The sequence below is a fragment of the Apostichopus japonicus genome, chromosome 4 (assembly GCF_037975245.1).
Source record: "Apostichopus japonicus isolate 1M-3 chromosome 4, ASM3797524v1, whole genome shotgun sequence".
NCBI lineage: Eukaryota > Metazoa > Echinodermata > Holothuroidea > Aspidochirotida > Stichopodidae > Apostichopus > Apostichopus japonicus.
The window spans coordinates 20,667,465-20,691,498 of record NC_092564.1 but is presented as its reverse complement, the minus strand read 5'-3'; the positions used below and the strand labels follow the sequence as shown (position 1 = coordinate 20,691,498).

The 24,034-nt window shown below is 34.9% G+C and overlaps 1 protein-coding gene across 1 annotated transcript; it reads left to right on the top strand.

The window, feature by feature from the left end:
* On the top strand, positions 1-8,280 carry LOC139966780 (uncharacterized). Its single transcript, XM_071970134.1, has 3 exons — positions 1-807; positions 3,841-3,998; positions 7,172-8,280. The coding sequence occupies exons 1-3, from the start codon at positions 300-302 to the stop codon at positions 7,757-7,759; spliced, it is 1,254 nt and encodes a 417-aa protein (XP_071826235.1). The 5' UTR covers positions 1-299; the 3' UTR covers positions 7,760-8,280.
* Positions 8,281-24,034: the final 15,754 nt, after the last annotated feature.

Below are 24,034 nucleotides of genomic sequence, written 5' to 3'. Positions count from 1 at the left end.
CCTGAACAGATTAGAGTAATTGATAAAGTATTCAGTTAAGAGTTTTACACAGTACATTACAAGTTGTTCACTTTCGAAGTTACGTCGCATAGTTAAGTATCTGAAGTTACAAAGTATCAGCAGGAAGGCAAAAGAGAAGTCGACTTCAGCGGAGAAACTTGGAAGAGAGTATTAATTTCTAATATTTTACAGGAACTTTCTTTTGATTTATTTTGCAGAGACAGGCATTAACGTTCTTACTTGGTTTTCTGTCTAGTAATAGTTAACAAATTATTTCCGTCTAAAAGGAATTGCTCAGCATGACAGATATGTTGTTCCGATCGCCAGAACGTTTAGCCATCCCCAGCGTGGCAGCAAATTCTGAGCCAGGATTGCCAAACCAGAATGTCACACGGAACATGAACTATCAATATCCTCATTTACCGGCATATTTGCCTTCGGTTTGGCGGTATCCAGGCTTTCCAGCTCCACCGGTAGACGTGACCAGTCACACCGATCCCAAAGATCGTTCGTCTCCTGACAGCATGCCATCACCGAACTCGGAAGGGTCTGCGACTTCGGCCCGAACTATCTTATCTCCGGAGACGGCGACAGTCAACAGAGAGAAGCGAACCATCGGGATGATTACGGGGGATGACAAATCTACGGACCCTGCAGGCGAACAGGGTCGTACATCTCCAAAACGACCAAAGCTCGACGAGGAGGCGGCGAGAAGAACCAAGCCCGCGGACTCGTCGCTTGCGATGCACAAGTCATCAGGGGATCCTGGAAGCCCGCTCTCAAGTTATGAAAGTCATGCCATACTCGGTAAGTTCGCCCTATCAGAATCAATTATTAAAAACTGTAAAAAAAATATAATTAGAAAGAAATAATAATAATAACAATTGAAATATCAAAGCTTTAGCAAACTTTTATTCACTTCCTTTTGGCATGGTTAAAACATGTACTAAATATTCTGTTCCGTTAGTGAAACCATTTATTAATTTATTTATACAACTTGCTTTCCACAAACTTTCGAGAACGCGAAAGGGGTAACATTCAGGCAGCCCCTCTCTTATACTGCAGCTATATATCTATGAAACAATTATCGATGTAATTATTGAGAATTATATCTTAGTCTTACTTAAGAAATTCACCTCAGAGAGGCTATATATACATAATTTACTACGCAAGACATCAAGAAATGGAGATTTTTTTGCGGGGGGGGGGGGAATTTGCCATCAATTTATTTCTGGAAAATGGAAGTTTCTGTTTAAGAAAATTTCTAAGGTGATAAAAAAAAATTCCATGTTGCAATGTAATATCTTCTTCTGCAAAAATATTCAACTATTAAAATCAGTTTATACATCGGCAAAGTGACGCCTTTATTTACAAAATAAGAGCAGCGATTTGAAAATTCTTACAAATCACATTATACCTATTTTCTTTTTAAGCCAATGAAAACGTCATGTTACTTGATAGTTATATAAATAATATATTTGTTTTCTATGCACAAAAATACAAAAAAATTAATCCTTATTTTATGAATACAATTTTCTTCAGAAAGTATAGAAATAAGAAATTTGCTTCGTGATCAATAAAGTTGGTAATTGAATACGGAAATAAAATTTACTAGGTCTTTAAGAAACATTGGTAATATTTACGTTATACAATTGCAATATATAATTTATAACTAAAAATTGTTTACTAAAAACGTTTATCATTGTAGACTGAAATATTTGTTGAATACTGCTGAGTTTGCTTGACTTTGTGTCTTATCTGCTAATTTTTCGAAAAATGTTTCTCAAGGAAGAAATTTACAAAATGTCATTTTAATTTTTTTTTTTTTTTTGGGGGGGGGGGTGGTCTTAGACAACAACAAAATACACATAATATGCGGTGTAACCGTTAAGTACTTTTTTAATTATAAAATACAAATAGAAATAAGAATGAATGTAATTGACTCACTATCAACCATCTTATTATCATTATATATTTTATGTCTTTATTATCCCTCATGCCTGTTTCCTTCTCTCTTTCCTCTTTCCGATCTATCTTCTTCTTGTATTGTCCTTAATGTATTGATTTTTCTATACATGGTCACTATAGCTTAGATAACACTCCTATCTGTTTATCTAGTGCCCTTCATATAATTACTTTCCAACCGTATTAATTTTGTATTTAACTTGTACAAACATGTGAGAAATAAATTTGAAATAGAAAATTAAAATTAAATTTAGATTTAGATATATATCGAGAAACAGAGGTAATGAATTATCTATTAACAATTATGTCAAAAGAGGTTTTGCTATTACATCTATAATATATTACTATTAATAATTATAATAATAATTATTATTATTATTGTAAAAGATCTTATAATACTGTTTGTTTTAGAAAGGTTAAAACATTTTGTATTGTTTGAGTTTTTATATGTTCAGTACAAAAATTTCTCTTCAAAAATTGTGAAAATCTTATGATCCCCATGCACTTGTCTCACTTTCTTTCTCATTAGTCAAATTTGATCAGATTTAAAAAAAAATTGCAAATTCTGGTGGTTTCTATATATAAGTGGAAATATCATATATGTTTAAACCCATGTCACAGACTCTTCATATTTCTCGCTCTTTGTTGGTTGTAAGGAATATTTCAGATTGTGATATATCTCTTATCTTTTAAGCAATTACTTAGGTTATTACATACTGAGAAAAAAAGTTGAAAAAAAATGAAAAAAAAGGTAAATGCCAACATCATAAAGGCGTCTGGATTATTCCATGCATGAATAAATGATCCAAATTATGAAAGTTATGGTGTCATTGTTATAGCCTGCCAAAGCCCATGCACTGGAAAACAAATAAAGCAAACATAAATGTTTTTGAAATAAACAAAATGTAATACAAAGAAACCTATATCTAATTCTAAACAAAAATACTATTTTCGTTTGAGAGTTCAAATAGCAACATTATCTACATTAAAATGTAAGAAAGATTTTTTTTCCCTTCAAAAATATTTAAGATTTTTCAAAATATGTCATTTTCTACAATTTGTACAACTTTTTAATTCACCACAATGTAAAAGAGACGTATATGTTTTTTACATTTTATATAATTGTATATTATACGCTCCAGTAGCATGAAATAAATACTAATAACGTATCATATATAAAATTATTTAAATAAAATGAATCAATCGAACTATAGTTTAAAGGAATAAATGAACTATGAATTATATAGAGACAAATATTCGATTTTTAATCTCAACCAGCCCGGTTGCAATCAATCAATATAAAAACTGTCACATTTTATAAATATGCATATATATATCAACTTAATTGAGACGGGCTGGTTTCTCTCAACTGGTTATGGAATAGTGAACATGTAATAATTGTCAATATTCGTTTGCGGAGAGGGGAAGGTGTGGACCAGTCGTGATAAGAGAGGAGAGCAATGGGTAATCGCCTATTGAAAATGCTGCTAATATTTCCTCAGGAGCAATGCTATATTGATTATTTCTATATCTCGAAACATTGAGAAAAAGGTGTTTAAATTGTTGATAATGATTCCACTAAGGCCCTCAGATAGCCACGTTTAGCAAAATAATAAATAAAATCATAAAAATTTAAAAACAAGTGATTGATGAAGGTAAGAGTACAAAGACTTGCATAAGCCCATGTATATATGCGTGTCAGTATAAAGGAGCTGCTCAGAGATTAATATTATACATTGATGTGAGAGATTATGGAATTGACCAAATATTGCAACACCCGGTTTTTATACCATATTAGGTAATAATTATATGATTTATAAGAAAATGATTCTAAATTCAGTACTTAGTATGTTTATGTGGTTTTTATCTCATCAGATTCTGGAGATAACAGTCAAATAAGAAGATACCGGACAGCGTTTACAAGAGAACAGATTGGTCGACTAGAGGAGGAATTCTTGAGAGAAAACTACGTCTCCAGGCCAAAAAGATGCGAGCTAGCTGCCTCTCTGAATCTTCCAGAATCTACAATAAAGGTAAATAACCGACATAGGACCAGAATAAGACAACTAGCACATCGCTAGATTATTTAATATTAATTAAATACAATATAATGTCTGAATCATAAAGTTATTTTGAACATTTAATTAAAAAGTGGATTTAGTTAAATTATTCTTGGTAAAATTGTATTCAATACTTTTTATTCTAGGCGCTTGCATGATAACAGTTCATATGCGCGTTGTTATAACGGTGAACTTGTGGCAAACACAAAATGATATGCATAATAAATGTAAATTAGTTAGTGATTACTTAATTATGAGAGCGTTTAATAAGTTTGTGGCTGAAAATTGTTGTAAAAGAGAGTACGTAAATCCGATAAACATAACACTGTCATTGCCTGGCGCAAATGTCCAAATTCAACATTCACTGACAGTTATATAAACAGAAAAGAACAGGTGAAAGAAGTACGCTCCTTACAAATGTCAAGTGAAAAATGTACTGAAAAAGCGCAAGGATCGCTCTCTATAAATAACATCCTTTTAGAAGCAAAAATAAAAAATGTAAATATCATAAATTGGAAGATCATTTTTAAGAGTTTACTTAACCTTACTTTACTTAAATAAAAACGTATATAAAGTTAATTTTAAAATCTCAAAGGTTAGCCAAATCAAACTCAAATCGTTATTATATAGATACTAATATAATAAATAGTTCATATATATAACTGACCGTAAACAAACATGACTATACAAATGAAATCGCTTGCTTTATTAACAATAAAATATATAGGTTTAGGCGCCAAAAGTTATAATTTTTCCTGAAATTGTTCATGTATATAAATATCAACTTGAAATGGTTTCCTCCCTTCACATTGTCTGTTAGACCGAAGAGTGTCCGTTTTAGCCGATTGTAGCGTAAAATAATAAGAGAAACGGGCCATGATTATTGTCGTAACCGCGAGATGTTTAAAGTTTGTCCATCAAAAGAAGTTTTTACTTTTATTTTTCAGAGGGAACAAAATTATTACGTTGCCCCTTCTTAAGTTGATTTTATATATAAATTAGGTCACTTTATACTGTGAAATCAGATCTTGCATCCACCCATATCCGTTCAGGTATAGGTGAAAAAAGGGTTATCCGGGTCTCAAATTATAAACAAGATCTATCTTTTCTTTTCTCATTCAACTAAAACAGTTTCCTCTTTTCCGACTTTCTTTCTTTTATTTTTTTTTATCTGAAAGTTTTTATAGTGTCCAGTTGATGTTCCATACATCCTACTTCTTTTAAGTTTACGATATTTTAATCATTGCTAAGTACATGTATAAAAGAATTAGTGCGTCACAGAAAGGGATTATAATTTGCTACAAAAACAAAAAGAGATCAACAGTCCTGCTTCGAGTTAAAAGCATTTCTTTCTAAATGAGGGTCGACAGGGGTTAGGCTGTTAACGCATCCCTGCTCTTCCTCTCGGTGAGCTCTCCCTCTTCCCTGCGACATTTTATTTCCTTGACGAAATTCACTAGCTTTCTTTCTCTGTCTCTTTAACTCACTTTCCTTCCTCTAGAGTTATTATTAACATTGTCATATACACCCTCAGTCCGTTCGACTCTGTATAGTTTCTTTTTTTTTCTTCTCCCTTGTAACTTTTAACATGTGGTTCAGTATTGCCTTAGATAACGCTAATGGGCCTTTTAATACGAACGGCGGTATTAAAGTCTAGATAACACGCTCTCTTTAGATATATGCGTTTTTAACCCTTGCGTTTGAAATGTCTTTTAATGCCCCCATAATAATTGTAAGATATTCTTTTGTATTTCTATCCGAAGCCATTTATTCGCGAGTTTTGAAGCGGCACTGTTCCATAAAATGATCGTCTTTTGAAGTGTTTATATAGGGATAATAGTAACGAGAGTGGATGGCTCTCTCCTCATTTTTGTCTCCACGTGTATATATAGGTTCTCTCTATTTCTAATTGATATTTTGAAACGTCGGTTCCATATGCTTTTCTCTATATCTCCCTCTGCTATTTAATGTGTTTATCGTAATAGCATATCCTTCTTAGGGTTCCAATAAGTAGCGTCTTGGTTTATGGTAGTTTAAATAGGCAAGATTATGTAAACAATCGCCTGCCACGAAGAAGGTATAAAGTGAGATAGTATGAGCTTTGGTTTGGGGGTTATGGGAGGGGAGTAGAGTAGAGTAAAAAAAAAAAAACAGGAAACAAAAGTAGTGTATTGGATCGTTTAAAAACAATAAAGGTTCTCTCTTCTTATAAGAAACATAATAATGTCAGATTGTTGTCCGACTTTTAGGACCAGATTTTTGCTTGCGAGAGAGAGACAGAGAGAGATTATATTGGTACCAAAAAAGAAACGAAGAAAAAGAAAACGTCAGCTTTTAAATACACACTTGTAGGTACAAATTTACCAATTAGCAATTGTCATTGCAAATTAAATTCGATGATTTTAGCGAAATGTTGTTGTGTATATAGAAGGAATGGTTTATTCGTCTGAGGTGAAAACCCAAGGGAATTAAAACATTGGAGATGTAAAAATAATTGCGTCTGAAAAACTGACTCGGTCGATCATGAAATAAGGACGGATGTCAAACTGTTTTTCTGTTTCTATGTAGAGAATGAGTTAATTTTATTGGGACACTGTTTATATGACCCTTTGAAAGAGGCCGCTACTACTGATTTTTCTATTTTCTTGTTAGTTTGGTAAATATTTTAGCCTGAGTAAACCGAAAAGGGTAAAAGTATAAAACAGAAAAGAAGAGAGAAAAACGAAAGTGCAAGTGAAAGTATAGTCCTCGTTTGGAGAATTTAACGGGATGCAAGTTGAGTTGTTATCTAATATGGAATGGCATGATCATACCATCAGTTTGCGGGGCAAAATGGGAGCGTGCCACTCAACCTGTTTGGATGGGTTTACCTACTGACAGACTCCCGGATGATTCCGAGGTAGTAAAGAGTATTTGTAATAAACAGCGAGTCTTCAATACAGCCAAAATTAGATCGTAAGTCACTTCATCACTGAACAAAGCAAACGCAGTCTGAACTAACAAGATTGGGATGGAGTCGGCGTAGGGTGGGGGGGATAGGGGTGAGGATATGGTGGTTACTCGGGAAAGACACTGAGCTCCTTTTTTTAAGTTTCTGAGGGTTAACTTGACTGTCGTTACAAAAATTCTTTCTCATTTATTTTCAGGTTTGGTTTCAAAATCGTCGGATGAAAGACAAAAGGCAACGGATGTCGTTAGCAGCCTGTCACTGGCCCCACCATTTACCCCCCATCGACCCTCACTTCTACTCTTTGCTCCTCTCTGGTCGGATGCCGTACCCGTGTCATTCGTCTGTATCTCCTCATCTGAATTACTACCCACAACCACTTCCGGGAACCGCAGCACCGAATTACACAGCGATGGACGCCTACGCATTGCAACTGCGAGAGAGGGCCGAGCTAGTCAGGGCGTTATCAGCGCATACGTACCAACATGGCAGTGTTCCCATCGGCAGCGACGTCATCGCTAACCCGACGGCCTACCGGTCTAACGCTGCACTCTCTCTCTCCAGTGGAACCCATACCTGTTCTTGCCACCACACACATCTTACGCATGCGCATTTGACGCCACCTCATTCAACTCACGCTTCATCAACGCAACATTCTTGTCATCCTGTCGTGACGTCATCGGCTGTAAGTGAGAGCCGCCCGTCGATTCCAGCCGTACCACTAGGCTTGCCAACCATTGCTTCTACACCGCATTCATCGGTGATCCCGCTCCATGCCACTTACTGACGTCACCACGTGGTAATTTTGAACTTCAACGTTTAAGCTGTCTTCAATACCGCTGGATATCTCTGATGGGTAATGTTAATGAGGATGTCTTTAGGGGTGACCTTTATACTAGTCACAAACTCTGAACTTCTCCGATAAATCAAACAAACTTGCTGCAATGAAACGTTCGACGATGCACATTTCTTATTAAATAAATGATCTCTGTATTGAAAAAAAAACAATATGATTAACCACATAGAATAATGTTGGTTACCATCCAAAGCCAAACTGTAGGGGCGCGGAAGGGTGAATCATTGAACAATTTTATACTTTCGTTACGCTACAGTGGTGGAGAGTTTCTCGGAGGTTTCGTCCTAATACAGGATGCTCATTTACTGTGCAATTTTATTTTTTAACTACGCTGTTTAAAAGTTAAGAGTTTTCAAAGTATTTTCTTTTTGTAATATCATCGTTATGCATTTCTTAGATCTTAAGAAGAATATATTGGATATAAATATATTCCATTTCATTAGTTGACAATAGTTTTAAAAAATGACATTATTTCCTGATCAGTTATGTTACAATAGAAAATAGAAACCAACTTGCCCAACCAAAAACGAAAGCTTACGGTATAGTCAATTGGAAAATTAACAAACACAACAAGGAAAAGTAGCATACGAGAAAGTTTATTTAGTCTTATGTTAATCATGATATATATATATAGGTATTGGACAATTAAAGAAGAATATTGCGTTAATATTGAGACCAACCATCAGCTTTATCTGTGTGTGATATTATTACGAAAAATGGTTAAATATATATTGCTTTACTAATATTCTAGCTTCTTATTACAGGATGAAATTAGGCTGAAGTTTGGCCTTGATATTCATAGTTCAAGTGTGAGGTTGGGGGGGGGGTGGGGATAAGTGTTAGTAATATTTCATATTTATTCCAGTTTTCAAGATATTCACCTTGAGAATATGTTGAATCTCTGGAAAGCTCTTTTAAGGCTAATGTGATGATGACATAGATGTTCCTCAGTGCAAGATTAAATGTAATAACGCAATTGAAATATATTCATTTCATATACAACTGAACACCGTTTGTCATTGGCAAATTTGTAATGCTTTGTAAGTATGTCATTTGAGGCCGGCCATTCAATTCTTATGTGTTCATATTGAGCTTTGCCTTGTATCGGAGGAACTGTGTTAAGTTAATGGTCTGTACATTAGACTACATAATCCAGTCGTTTTAATTGATGAACCTCACTTGTTTAAAGGGTAATTTCTCAAAAATAAATACAAATGTTGTATAAATACAACCTTAAACGGATGGTATAGTGCTTTTTAAACGATCTACAAACTAATCGCAATTTTTTTTTTTTTTCTGGGAGTCCTTTACCTTGTTAAGCCTGAATTGGCTTTTTAGAGGACTTCCCTCCACATGTATATATCCAGTGGAAAATCAAATAAATCAAATCAAATCAAATTAATATTGTGCTTTTAAAAAGTCATCCCTCAAAGTTTGGTTGCTCTGAATTCCGCAATCCGAGTCCGTTCTGAGTTGAGCTATTATCAATTATTTCTTTTTTCAATATATTGCGGTAAAAAAAAAACAATCGTACTGTTTTGCGCATATGCTGAAATGCAAATGCGAAAAAAAGGGTTCCCGGACGACGAAAAGGTTCAGATTTGGATGAATTCCATATTAAACGAAATCAATAATCATTTTGTGAAATTTGTTAGAAAGATATCCTAGTTTGTTTAATTGGGGAGGGGTGGGGGAGAGGGGCAAACACCGGACCGTTTGCTGTAAACTTGATGGAAGTCGTTGAGTGAACTCAACAAACCGGTATAGGTAACATTTAATGGGTGACGTATAGACTGGGAAAGTGATGCCGATTTCCAAACTAATTAGAATTAAAGAATTAAAGTTAAAACAAATGGTACAAAGCACTAAGAAGTTGTTCTTTGTTCTATTGTTGATGATTATTGTTAAAAGATTCGTCTAAAATGTTTTTTTTTTGTAAATATTTGTTTGTACATAACAGGTCGAAGAAGAAATAAGTATTATTGCACATCTTGAAAATATTTTCATTTTCATCATTCTTATATTTTCTTTCTCTCTCGTTCATATTTTTTTTTGTCCATACATAGAAACGCCTGTTTCTTGGCAATGTCTTATAGCTACCGGTGGATGATAAATTAATTAGTTAATTAGTCCTCTTTACCCACTCCAATTGCGCATACTACAGACGTATACTACCCATGTAGTAACAATATCCCCCTCCCACCCCTCACCACCACATTCTCCGTTTTCGCCTAAGTTAATTGTTTACTTGGTTATTTTATTTCTTAAATTAATGGAGACTTTTGTGTTGAATAGATTTCTTCCATCGTATTATTTTATTTACGATATATATATTAGCTGAAAGCAGGAGACCCAACCATCACCATTGCTAAATCTGATTGAGACAATTGTTATGACCGCCCACCCCCTCATCCTACCCTACACTACCGTACATTTTACATGCCCTACCCCCTCATCCTACCCTACCGTACATTTTACATACCCCACCCCCTCATCCCCTCTACCGTACATTTTACATACCCCACCCCCTCATCCGACCCCACTGTACATTTTACATACCCACCTCCTCATCCTTCCCCACCGTTCACTTTACATACCCCACCCCTCATCCTTCCCCACCGTACATTTTACATACCCCCTCGTCCAACCCCACCGTACATTTTACATACCCACCCCCTCATCCTACCCTACCGTACATTTTACATACCCCCTCATCCTACCCTACCGTACATTTTACATTCAGGAGAAAGAAATCGATTTAAGGCAAATATTTTAAATGGTGGGTGTGGGGGGGGTAGATAATACTGTTGAGGCCCGGGGTATTCAGCAGAATAGAATTAAGTAATTATACACATGCTGCAGTTGCCCAGATTGGACATTACTTGATGATGTAAAACTTCCAAATTTGTACTTTTTGGAATGAGATGAATAAGATAAGTGTTTCATAGCAATTTGGACTTTAACGTCAAATGGTAATTTTTTTCTTTGGCGTAAAATTTTCTACTTTTTTTCTTCACGTCAAATTTATGTCAAATCTTTGTGATACAATATCAATAATTATACATAATTTGGTGAATATATGAAACGAAAGATCTTTGATTTGATTTCCTTGCACTCACTTTTACTAAGACGAAGGTTCCCGGTGAATAATGAAGTAAAAAGTGAGAGCGCAGAGACAAATTCCTGCCCCCACCTACAAAGTGTGGGGGAGGGGGGCATGTTTATACAGGCCAATATGTAAACGCTGAATGTGATGTCTTCTTCACCGGTCAAATTCGCTCCAACTGAGCGACTGTCAGTCACAAAAGATGGTCTCAATGTTGACAACTCCAGTCTTGTTCATACGAAACTCGGCCGCGGTGCATTGGTAAAAATATATATAGCAATCCGACAGATGAGCAATCCTGTACTGTAACGTACATCGTACAATTCCTGTTGTATAAGAATAAAAGCTCAAACTTCTTCAATTAAATACGATCGACCCTGACAAAACGAGGTGTAAACAGGTTTTTGTAATTAGATTGTGATTTTTTTTAGATCGGAAGGTTACTTTACAAGGGGGAGGGGAGGGGTGGTTGGGGGAGCACTGTTAAACGCGAGATGAGAATTCGAATTTTACGCATCACGCATCTTCAAAAAAAACTCTTTCACAGCCAAATTTAAGATCATCTTTTAATGAGATTAGATCTTAATTTTTTTCATCACAACAAAACTTTCAAAGTTACATCATATGTTATATGTTACTCTTGGGCCAATATTTTGGAAGGTTAACATTTCAAGATATGCTTTACCGTCGGTTACCATGCACGTTCCATCTTATTTCCAGATATTTGAGGGCTGCATAAAGTTACACTATTAAAATGAAATAATTGAAGGAACAGACGTTGGCGAATGCCAGTTAGGATGATTGTTAAACTGTCCCACCAGTTCACTTTCTAACATATTTAAGGGCAATGGGAGTTATAATTTTATTGCAAATAAATAACATTGAAAAAGACTATAAAAAAAACCTGTTTTACAAATCTTGTTATTATATATATATATATATATATATATATATATATATATATATATATATATATATATATATATATATATATATATTCTGTATATATTCTTAACATAAAGTCTGTTCAAAGTATCTCTTACGAGATCCGGCTTTAGGAATCACAAATGATTTCGAGTTGGTTAGCATCATGTTTGATCTCTAGAGTACGGCAAAATATGTCACCAAAAACAGAACTAGTATTGTTCGATACAGGTGACAAACGCCTACAGTGGAATTACGACCTTCCTTACCGGTTTCGAACCTCTGGACATACAATCAGCGTCCATAGCCTAGTGGTTAGGGTGTCCGCGTACAGAGCGGAAGGCCCGTGGTTCGAATCCCGGTGGAGGCTGAAAGTTTTTTCACTGTTCTTGATTTTCCAACTCATTACGATTTTCATTTATATATATATATATATATATATACATACATATATATATATACATATTTATTAATATATATAGTTTCGTTTTTGCCTCATTGTAATAAATATAGTTCTATGTTCGGTACGTCTTCTTAGTTTCTACTCTATGTGCAGATGGTTTATGGTTCGATAACATTATATCGTCGATCACTATAGACATTAAGAAAATGACACGTCACAAACTTTAAAGGGCTAGTGTTATTCGAAAGGTGACGGGAGATCTACACAGTTAAACATACGACCTCCTTGGTTAGAAATAACTGGTTCAAATTCCGAAGGAGGTTGGATATTTTTTCCTTTTCACACTTCTATCATATTTGCTACTTCACTGCTGTTCTAAAATTTACAGATAATATTTGTTATATCGTATACGTTCTATTTCCTTTACTTTCTTTCTTTGTTTACTCTCTCCACCTTTTTCTCTCTTTCTCATGGGCCGTCTTTAATTATCTCGCCGTCCGGCACCGTTCAATCAATTCATCACCTTTGCCGCCCCCTCGACTTCTAGGGACGTCGATCTCGCCCACAAGCACCTGAATTATTCGCATCATCTTTAACGTCTCCCGTAAATCATTGCAAAGAATGACTTTTCCTATACGCTAAACAAAAGCTTGTCGAATTAACCTAAGCTGATAAGTCGTTTGTATCATTTACTGTCAAGATGCTATAGGTTTAACCGAAATCTCGTCAAGCTATTAAGGCTCGTGAGATATTGTTTGTCCCTGTACCCAGAAAGCTTTTATTTACTTAACTTTAACGCAGAGTGGATTTCTGACGGGGATTAGCAGATAATCCCATAGTTCCTTAAATTTGCTGTTAATGATATCATTTTTCAACAGATTCAAATCCCAACCACCACCAATTTATCATTTAGAGCTCAGTGTAGCATCTAAGTGATCTGCTTTCAAATGCACCCGACTCCACTATACTTTTTCTGTCGCTTTTGATGAATCTTAATTCGGTACGATTTGTACGATAAATTTAGTAGATATATATATATATATATATATATATATATATATATATTTAAATGTGACCTCTGATAACGTTATCTGTAATTTGAGAACTGAAGACGTATTAACAATTGCTCTCATTTTAAGACACTGTTAAATATAAATGCAACTTCGATATACAATATAATTGAATGTATAACTTTTGACTTCGTTAATTCTCTCTTTTCTCTCTCTTTTTTGTTTTTTGTTTTGTTTCTTTAAGTGATGGTAAATGAATTTCTTTAGCCAAATGTAGCACCTTGCCACTTTATTTCTGTGTTAAACCTACACGAGTCATAGATGAATACCCTTCTAACTATAATGGTACGAATAATAGCTGTAATAGTGGCTACAATGTACGGAATCATTAGCTTTTATGAAATCCGCGAGCGAGGCGCGAGTTTCCGCCGACTATTGCCGTTGAGTCTATGGGGAGATCTGCTAGTCGCTCTAGGGATTTCCTGTGAATGCACCGAGCTATTATCTCACCCTGTTTCTGCGATGAGACAAGAAAAAAGAAAGTCGTACCATATTATACCAATATGTTTTAGAACTGTGTCGCGTAGATAGAATTTGTCTTTTTTTGTTACAAATAGATTTAATAGATTGGTATTCCCATGTGGGACACTTTTTTTCTTTTTTAATATTTTCAACCGAAAAGAGATGACATCGATAAAATAAGAAAAAGCGAGAACTTATTGCTCCGCATTTCACGAAAACTTTTTCATTTTTTAACAGTTAATTTATCATTTCTTAACTGCGATCAAATAATGTTGAATGTTTTTGTAGTCACCAAAAAGGAAACAGTATCATACATTTAAAACGGATATATGTATATATTTGGCAGGAAATTTGCTTGACTCGCCTTTAAGAGTGACCAGTGAACTGTGTTAATATTTCCCCGTGGGGACGTTAAATTAAAAGTCGAGATGTTTCATGAATTCCTGCCTGCGCATACTTTATAAATGTGCTGAGATAAGAGCAAATAAATTAATAGATGGGTCAAAAGAAACATAGAGTGACGTCAGAATTTTGATGAAGTGAGAATCGAGATTAATATTTTCACATATTTTGGCAATTATTTCATCATGTCCGGTTATGTATTTAAAATATGTAAACGTATATATAGATGAACACATGGACCGTAGGTGGAAGTGCAGGCGTCCAATGTCACGATATAGTGGTTCATGGTTTCTGTGTTACTTTTCTTTTAAAAAAAAACTTGAAAAAACTAACCACTCCATATATCAATAAAGCTAATAACTGACCGTTTTCTCATTAAATGTGCTTTGTTATATTTTAACTAAACCTCATATAAGAGTTGGGTTGACTCTGACAACTTATAACGTTCGATGTCGCTCAATGTAATATTGTAAATGCATGAATAAAACAAAGAGAAGAGCATAACTGCTTAATTTTTATTGAAACATAGTTAATATAGTCGCCCAGATTATATTGATAGATTTTTGTTAATCTCTGGAAAATCGAAAATCAGAAATGTATAACTTCTTGGTATAATTCTTCATTCTTGGTAATGCCAGTCAAATCACTGACTCTATAATGTTAGTATAGAAGAATCGTGTAGAAAATGTACAAACAAACACAAAATAATATCTAAAGGAAAGGAAAAGAAAAGAAACCAATGAGCAAAAAAAAATGGTCAGAATAAGTTAAAGGGTCAGTTGTCAGGAAGGAACAAAAAACAATTGATTGCGGTTGTGAAATCGTTACAAATTTCATAATGACGTCATCAGATAAACTAAAGAATCTGTGCGTTATACTCAGAATACCATATTAAAACCATTGTAACGGGGAAAACAAGACACCATTATTTACGCTGTGCATTAAATTTAGATAATGTTATTATAGGGTAACCTAAAAACCTGTTCGACCCGCTGAAGAGGGAGTCCCCCGGGGAGAATGGCCGATGTTTATTAGCAATAGTGTATAAAAACGGTTAATGTATCAACAATATTGTTCTCTTAAAGGAGAGATGCAGCATAAAAATATGTTTTTATTTTAAATTCGCTGGGAGGATGAAGGTCCTAGTCGTATGTCCCCATACACTTGCCCATCAGAGGACCCATGCATAAAATAAGTTGGGAGCGGCGTGTGTACGTCGCAATGATCAAAGCAAACAGACGGTCGGTGTTAACCTAAGACGTTTTATCCAAACCTAATCGACCAGATCAGAAAAGTAGACTCCTCGTCTGGAAAACGTTTCAGGACAAAGGTCCAAAATATGTTTGAAGGAATGAGGTAGAAATAGTTAAGGGGTTTCAATCCTTAGTCGGTAAAGAATACAATTATGGCGTACTTAGCGATCTAGTAACTCACTATCGATCTTTTATACGGAGAGGCTCGGAAGGATAAAGACCGAATGGACGATTCAAGAGGATGGACAAACCAGGTTCGATTTAATTGAGGAACAAGTCACTCATTACCCCCTGTAACTGATACCATGAGATTAAAGTAAGCCCGCAGCAGGTAAATAAAGTCACGTGACTTGATTGAGCCTACGAACACAGAGGACAGGTGATGATATCGACTGGAGATGAGCCCATCGAAAGAATTTGCAAACTGTCTTTTTCTTAACTTCAAAATAAAATAAAACTGTTAGCAAAACTTGTCATTTAGCCTCTGAGGAAGACCCTGCTAGGATCGAAACGTCAGGCCAACTTACTTTTACACTTTTTCTTAACTTAGAAGATAATGCATACCGTAGCGGTGTTAACTTTATCAACTACAGATTCAATCTAATTGGTTATTATTTCAATCTAGAGTAATTGAGACTGAAGGCTAATATGATATTTACAAATTGATATATATTCCTTAACTATAGAAGGTAACTTCTAAATATATTAAGCGATGTAACAATTACGAGATGTGGTCACTCCCACACCCCCCCCCCGCTTTATTTATTTTAATATTATCTGCTACTTTTCCTCCCTTCGATATAAGGTAATATTTGAAATATAAGTAATAAATAACCTTTATTACTTGTATTAACAAAATCTTTCTACTTAGCTTATCATCGATCAGCTACGACTTTTCAAAAGAAGAAATAAACGGCCGTTTGGATGTTTGTCTTTAAAAACTTGATTAAAAAAAACACACAATAAAACAGTAACACCACAAAAGAAGACGTAAAGATTCCCTCACGTTCTTATTTGTATTGTTTTGAGATTGTGAATGACAATGAAGCGACTATTCAACTTAATTTAAGCATTTTAACCAAACCTTATAATACGGAATAATAACAAACCAATCATAATTGGTTGTAAATGGCCGGTATGTTTACATAAATTGTCAATATGTTTTCTTTTCTCTTGTTAAGGGAGACTTCGAGTATCTATCATATTTTCAACGAGGTCGTACAACATATATAGTGTAAGACTTTGAAAATGCATTAAAGTTTTTGTTTTTATTCTTCTTCTCCTTATTCATCCTAATCCTATTCATCTAAAAATTTGGCTTGTTTTGATATCACTCGTCATTATGTGCTGAAAGGGTAAAGTTGTATAGAAAAGAAATTGATGTTGGAAACGGTAAAACTAGGAAAGCAGTTAATGGGATTTGTTACAACAAACGGAAGTCATTGTTTTCCCAAAACTTGCAATGAAAAGGAACCGCAAAACCCTGAAGAGAGGGGGCTTTAATAAAAAGAAACAAAAGACTTCTCGAACTGAGTCACCACGGAGATAGTTGAATTAATTAATAACTACATACGGTAGCATCTGAGTGTGTTTATGTAAGTCGAAACGTATTATTATTTTATTAAAATCCTGTCAACATTTCACGAATGTAAAAATTATTTTCAACGGTTATGACTTTGGATGACTGTTTCCGATTAAAGTATAAGTTATAATTAATAATTATATATAATAATCAATGTAGTGTAACTACAGAGAGTATATAGGCAAAAGCTCCCATTTTCCGGCATAAAATATATAGACTGAGGAATCAGTACGGATGTCTTATATACACTATAAGTGAAAGTTTTATGTTCAGGATTGCATGGCAAACTTTGCTAATCTCATTGCATTATTGGAAACTTACGGTATATATACGTACTCAATATTAACAATAAAAATCCCATGAAAATATTATTGGGGGGGGGGGTCTTCCCCAGGAAATTAAAGGTCACGTCGAATGGTCACAGTACATTCTAAGGACATTTTTAGGTCTGTATATAGGTGGTTCTATAAGCACAAGGTTGTCCTATGAAGTACTTTGTGGGAGGTCGAAAAAATGGGTGGGGAAGGGAAGGGGGGTTACATTAACAATGGTCTAATACTCCCCTGGCAGAATGTAACAAAAACCGACTGGACCATTCCCCCTCCCCAATTTCGATTGGAGTGGGAACCCCCCCTCCCCTTCCATCCTTTGCGCACATCACTTTTACGCAAAGAGGGCATCGCACCTCACGGTTTCCTTCCGTCTCAACGCGGACTAACACATCGCCGGGTCGTACACACAACAAACCTCGTCACAGTGTTGGGCTATGTTTACTGTATACAATATGTATCGGAGGTCAAGCAATATCAGGGGAGTACCAAAGTACGTTCACCGCCGATAAGCTCATCCAAATTACCTTCTTTTATCTTCTTTGTAAAAACTTCCTTGGCAGGATCGATTTTGTCATCTAATTTCAGTCTGTAAGAGGTGCTTAGGATACCCAACAGGGTATTTAGCGTGTCTGCTCGAATGGTTTACTAACACAGATTAGTATCTTGTTAATTCGTTTTACCGCCGTCTGTCGCCAAACCTAGGTTTATTTCTTTCAATGAGGCTATTGAGCTCAATTCTTATGTTTCTTGTTTGTGTTCATTTAAAGGCTTTCCCTTGTACGATTTCGTACATCACTAAATCATGTTTCTATGTATAAAGTGTTTTGATTGTTACAGATCAAGAATATATTTACCTTTGATTTGGTTTGATTTTACATGTTTTGATTATAGCTTTAACTGCCATTTTTTCCAATCTAGTGATAGGGATGTAGACGATGGGCTCTAACTTATCGCGAGTTACCATCAATTCAGATAATTCTGAAAATAAAATGATATATATATATATATATATATATATATATATATATATATATATATATATATATATATATATATATATATATATATACATGAAGATATAAAGTTATGTATACTTCCAGAATGTGGTTAGATATTGATAACTACAGAGCTGTCACAAGTATATTAATAGAATGAAATGAAAGTGCCAATCATTCTCCAGATCATCGCTATCAAATATGTTTATGAGGTAAAATGATGATATGTCTGACGATGCTACATAACATGCAAAACTGATGCAAATTGACATATACGGTAAGGTTTGTTAAAATTGACTTATTGATATGTCTATTTCAATCGGTACGTGTTTTATTATTTCAATTGGAACATTAGCTTAGAAACTGGCAGATTCAATTTAAAATGACCCTATATGAAATAAACCAATGAATGTCTTTCAACTGGTATTGACATACATCGATTTAAATATATAACGATTCCCCTAATACAGATGGACCGCCATGTTGTCTCATTATTCTCTGAACACTCATCAGAGAAAAAGGAGGTGGATTCTTATAAGCCGGTGCTCATCCATGATTTATGACATTGATATGACTTGAAAGGAGCTTTCGTTGGCTTCCTAACCGTTGTTAAATGCTAAACTGTAATGAACTATATTAAACTAAAAATTAAACTATAACAACGGCGTTAATCTTTAGTAGGGGGTTTTGCCATTAAATTTTACCAAAAAGTTGGAGTGACGTAAATACTAAATTTTTGAGATTTTTAATTTGTAGCTTTCAGATACCATCTCGCAATTCTTTAGTAAAGTGTTTTGCCATAGATATACATAGATCTATTCTCTATCTAGTTTGTTTTATTTATTGCTGTACTTTTTGTTTACCCATGAACCACTGCGAGATGTATCACATACATGAAATGTACATAATGAAGTCAAATGTTGATTACAATGGTTTAAATAAATAGTCTAAAAGACATTAATAACATGATTTCAATCCGATTAGTGTGGGATAATTATTCTAAATGATCTCAGTAAAATTAAAATTAAATTTTTTTTTAGTTCTCTCTATAGGGCGAAACATAGTTAACTATAAACCACAGAAAACAATGAGAAACGCAAACAAAATAAAGGAGACAAACTGAATGAAAGGACTGGCAGTTTATTTTCTTGTTTTCTGTTTGATTCTTCATAAACGAAAATGGGGAGGGGAGGGTCTCTGCCGATAACTAACAATGGTATTGCAGGGGTTTCTTTTACTGATATAGAGAGCTTCTACTCCACCATTAAATAACATTGTCTTAACGTTAATTATCTCATATCTTGACGAGTGCACCCTCCGCACATCCGTATGTACGGCTTTTATGTGCAGAGAGAAACAACTTACCAGTTTGTCAGAATGAACATTGACAAATACCAAAAGCTTCCAATCACTAACAAGTCATTTACCCCGAAATTTGCCCAACAAATATAAACGTCACTTCATCATCTCCAAATAGGCGATGGTCATTTGAGAGATGAGCGGCCGGGCGCCGGACTGATGAATATTTACTATTACAACTATTCAATTCAGCATTCCCCTTCAACTTAACTTCCGGACTTCAAACGGGTTCCGCACGATGCTTCTATTGTTACCGACAGATAGTCTATTTATACCAAACAATACCTTGCAAAAAGAGGAGGTCCAAATTTAACTTCTCGGAGAAAACATTAAGATGAAAAGACCCGCAGCGAAGATGACCAATTAATTGTGTAACCACATCATTGGAACTTCCAAGTAATCAAGTGGAAGAGAGGCAATCACACATAACGATTTTGTTTGGACCTAAATACCGGTCCCTCGGTATCTAGCTCCGACGTCCAACCCCGGTAGTGACGGTGTAATAGATACCAGTCACTCCTGCTCGGAATAAACTTTAAATTGATAACATGTAATCAGGGCATTCCCCCTGCCAAGTATTCCTTCAAGTTTTACACCCTCTTTAACAGTTTTGTAAATACACTTCATTTAAGCAAATCTTAGTCTTGATTTGGTTCTTACGATGTCATTTGATAGAAACTCAACTATAATTAAAAACGAATTTGGATAATACAGTCCTATATCTAACCGGGCGGATTCTTCTATTTAATTTGAAACATTATGGTATATGTGAAATGTCGTTCCGAAAACCAAATGAATACTTAAATTGTGTATAAAGTCTCATACTAACATTAATTCATTAAATGAAATATAGTTTATGGTGTGAAGTGTCGTTCTTAAAAAAAATAATATAAGAACGACAAAACACATGAATGTATGTACACAGTGAGTGTGTATAAATTCCCGTATACTAACACTAATTAATTAATTAATATGGTATTAGTAAGGTATGTGTATTGTCGTTCGCCAAATTCAAACGAAAACGACAATTAAACATGTGTTTAGTGTATTGTGTAAAAGTCCAATACCAACATTAATTAAACTAAATGAAATTAATAAGGGGTACGAAAGGTCGTTCTTAATACAAGATTAGAACGACAAAACTTATCACAAACTGTAATTGTGTCAAAGTTCAAAATATCGGTATTTCCAAATACCTATAGCATTGCTAATACTATAGCGTGTTGTTGTATCCGGGTTATATTTCGAATAAGGCAGAAAAATGGTCGAAAATGTTCAATTTGTGTGTGTGTAGAGGGGGGGGGGGATGCATGTGAGTTTACCACTTACACGGAAAATAAATGTATGTGATATGGTATCAGTATATAACTGAATGGAATCAGTAGATATCATTTTTTTAAATGATTTAAATTATAATTATTGTCGTTTAGTAAAAACAAAATGTCGGAGCCGGTCCTGTTTTGTTGAATCAATTGAAATTTTAAGCACGGCGAACCTTTTAGGCCTACGTAACGTACAGGAACACTCGGTCACTATATATGGTTAAAAAATAGGGAAATCAAGGAGCTATGCACGGTAATAACAGGTCCACGTGTGTTTATAGCTACCATGACGTCTTTACAACATACGATGCATGGCACTGCAATTGAAGGAAGCCGGCTATTATTTTACTACAAATTAATTTTTTTTTTTTTTTTTTTGGGGGGGGGGGGTTCTTTCATGTACACACTATCGAGTCACAACATAATTGTAATAAATATAGGAAAATTTTGAGAGCGATTATCATTACAGTCTGCAAATTTTGTGCATTATCATTAACTTTCTTTTTGGGGGGCCGAAATCGCCTTTATTTAATATCTGTTGTCCTGCTTTTCCTCCCACCCCCACCCCCACGCTCCCCCACCCTCCCCGTCGTAATACTTCGTTATACCCATGTATAATATCTCACCTCTCTCTTTCTTTCTTACTTACTTAGCATATTTTTTTCATTGCCCCTGACATTTTTATCACACTGTTTTATATCCTATTTTGCCCCGTCTATTCGTCACGACTTGTATAGCCAATATCGTTTTTGTTTTTTTTCCAACGTCTATTTCTTTTTCCCTTTTCTTATCTTTGTAAGTCAGATAACAAGTCAAGGAGCTTTTAATAAATATGATCCAACTGTGAATAAAGATTTCGTTTATTACCCTTAACGATCAATTTTTTATCAGCCGTTAGTAATCGTGAAGTCAAAAACTCAAGGTTGTTCCATTGTGACATGGGAATCACAAGACCTTTTAAGATTATAATTGGTTCACTTTCTAGAAAGGCAAAATGCCTAAATAATAAAATTGGATTAGGTGGGCCAAATAGCTACCGGGATTAGTAGAGATTTTCTTTGAATTGGGATGATTTTGTTGTTAAAGATGAAATTAGCGAGGAGGGATCACCAATCAAATAAAAAAATAAAAAATATGATAAATCATCACACGGAACCCTAATAAATGTGAGGAAATTTGTGGAAATATTCAAAATAAATCAAACTGTTACTTAAATATAATCTAGCGTACATATATCTATCTATAATTTATAAGCATTTAATTTATTTAGTCAAAAGTACAGAATTTAAAATTAAAAAAAAAGGGTAGAGAGTATGTCGTTTTATTCGATTTTGTCGTAGGCCTATAGGTTTCAATGTGTTGTACGGTCACATAATCCGTATTACTTGTAGATGATTTGACGACAAAACAAATCATTTCAATTAAGAGATTCTTGATTATTTTGTAATCACACAACCATGAATATATTCCGAAACACTGTAATGTAAATATCTGCTTGTTTTATGCTCACAACATTAATGTAAACAAATATTTAATAAAAATAGATTTATCAGTTAATATTTTTTTTATACTGATTTTTAATTATCATTATGTAAAGATATTGGTAAATATATCATAATGTGGATATGTTGGATACAGTAGTGCCGTGTGTGCTAACATGCAAACAGTAATGAGAGTAAACATTATACTACCGGTATGCAACTCATACCGGTACGTCGAGAGGCCAGGCAGGCACCGGGGAGGGACAATTGTGTTATACCGCCCCCTTCTCTTGAAATCTATATTTCTCTATCTTCCCTGTGGCCTCCTATTTGACCACGGTTCGGTGGTGTGGGGGGGGGGGGCGGAGGGGCTGAACCCCTTTTGGGTTGAAATTTGTAGGTATAATGGAAATGTCAAATACTATCAAAATATGTGGTTGCCATTGGGACCGAGGTGAAAGCTCACGTGGTTAGGGTCAAATGTATATTTTTTAGCGCAATTTTGTTTCAAAAACTCCTCCTTAACGGCTGTACCGATTATCTTCAAACTTAGTTGGAAGGTACTCCGTGATGGGAACTTTTTTTTAAGGAAAAGTCGCCCAGGAAAGAACCTGGGCACGAAAACGAAACTATACCAAACGACTGACCCGCTCTCAACCCCAGTCCCCTTGCATCGGGACTGTGACTGTGTGATCATCGTCGGGTGTACATCACCATTCCCCTCGAAAGGGAACAGATACTACACTTGATCTTAGCCAAAATGCCGAGGAGCGATGGGAAGTGATAGGAAATTGTGTCCCGCACACTCCCTGGAACCAAAGGTCAAATTATAATGCGTTTGTGTTGTTGCTATTTAACCCCATAACATTGAATTCACATTGAACCTTCACAGATGAGAATTTCAAGTGCTATAAAAAATATATATAGTTGCCGTGTAACTAAGGTCAAAGGTCACGTGATCTAAGGTCAAATGTATATCACTTGGATCACTTGTCTATAGACCACCCTCAACATTGGAGTCGGCTTCAACGACCTCCGGAACCACCCCCCTCCCCTTCCTTCCTCTTCTTTTTTTTTAAATCCTGGAAGCGCTCTTACAAAATAAATTATTGTTTTCTCCATCGGAGATTGACTTGACCTATATAGACGGTGATGCATAGTTTCTTTCGAAATTAACATTAAACATTTCCAAGCTTATTTAGAGCGTATATAATTCCACCATATAGCCATCCATCGATAGCTGCATATATAGTCAATTATAACATCAAGCTCTACAAGTGTGGTTCCTTCGTATTTTGTTCCTGTGAAGAGGTGAAGAAAAAAATGGAGATTTCTTCTATACAAAAGTATAGTAACAAGGTTATTCAATTCGGTACTGTCCTATAACTGCAGTAAATATACATAAGATCATTCGAAATGTAACATTAAACACATGTAATTAATCTTAATTTAGACTTTCAAAACAGCCATCTTTTCAATGACAACATTGTCATTTATCACAAAAACAAAACTTAC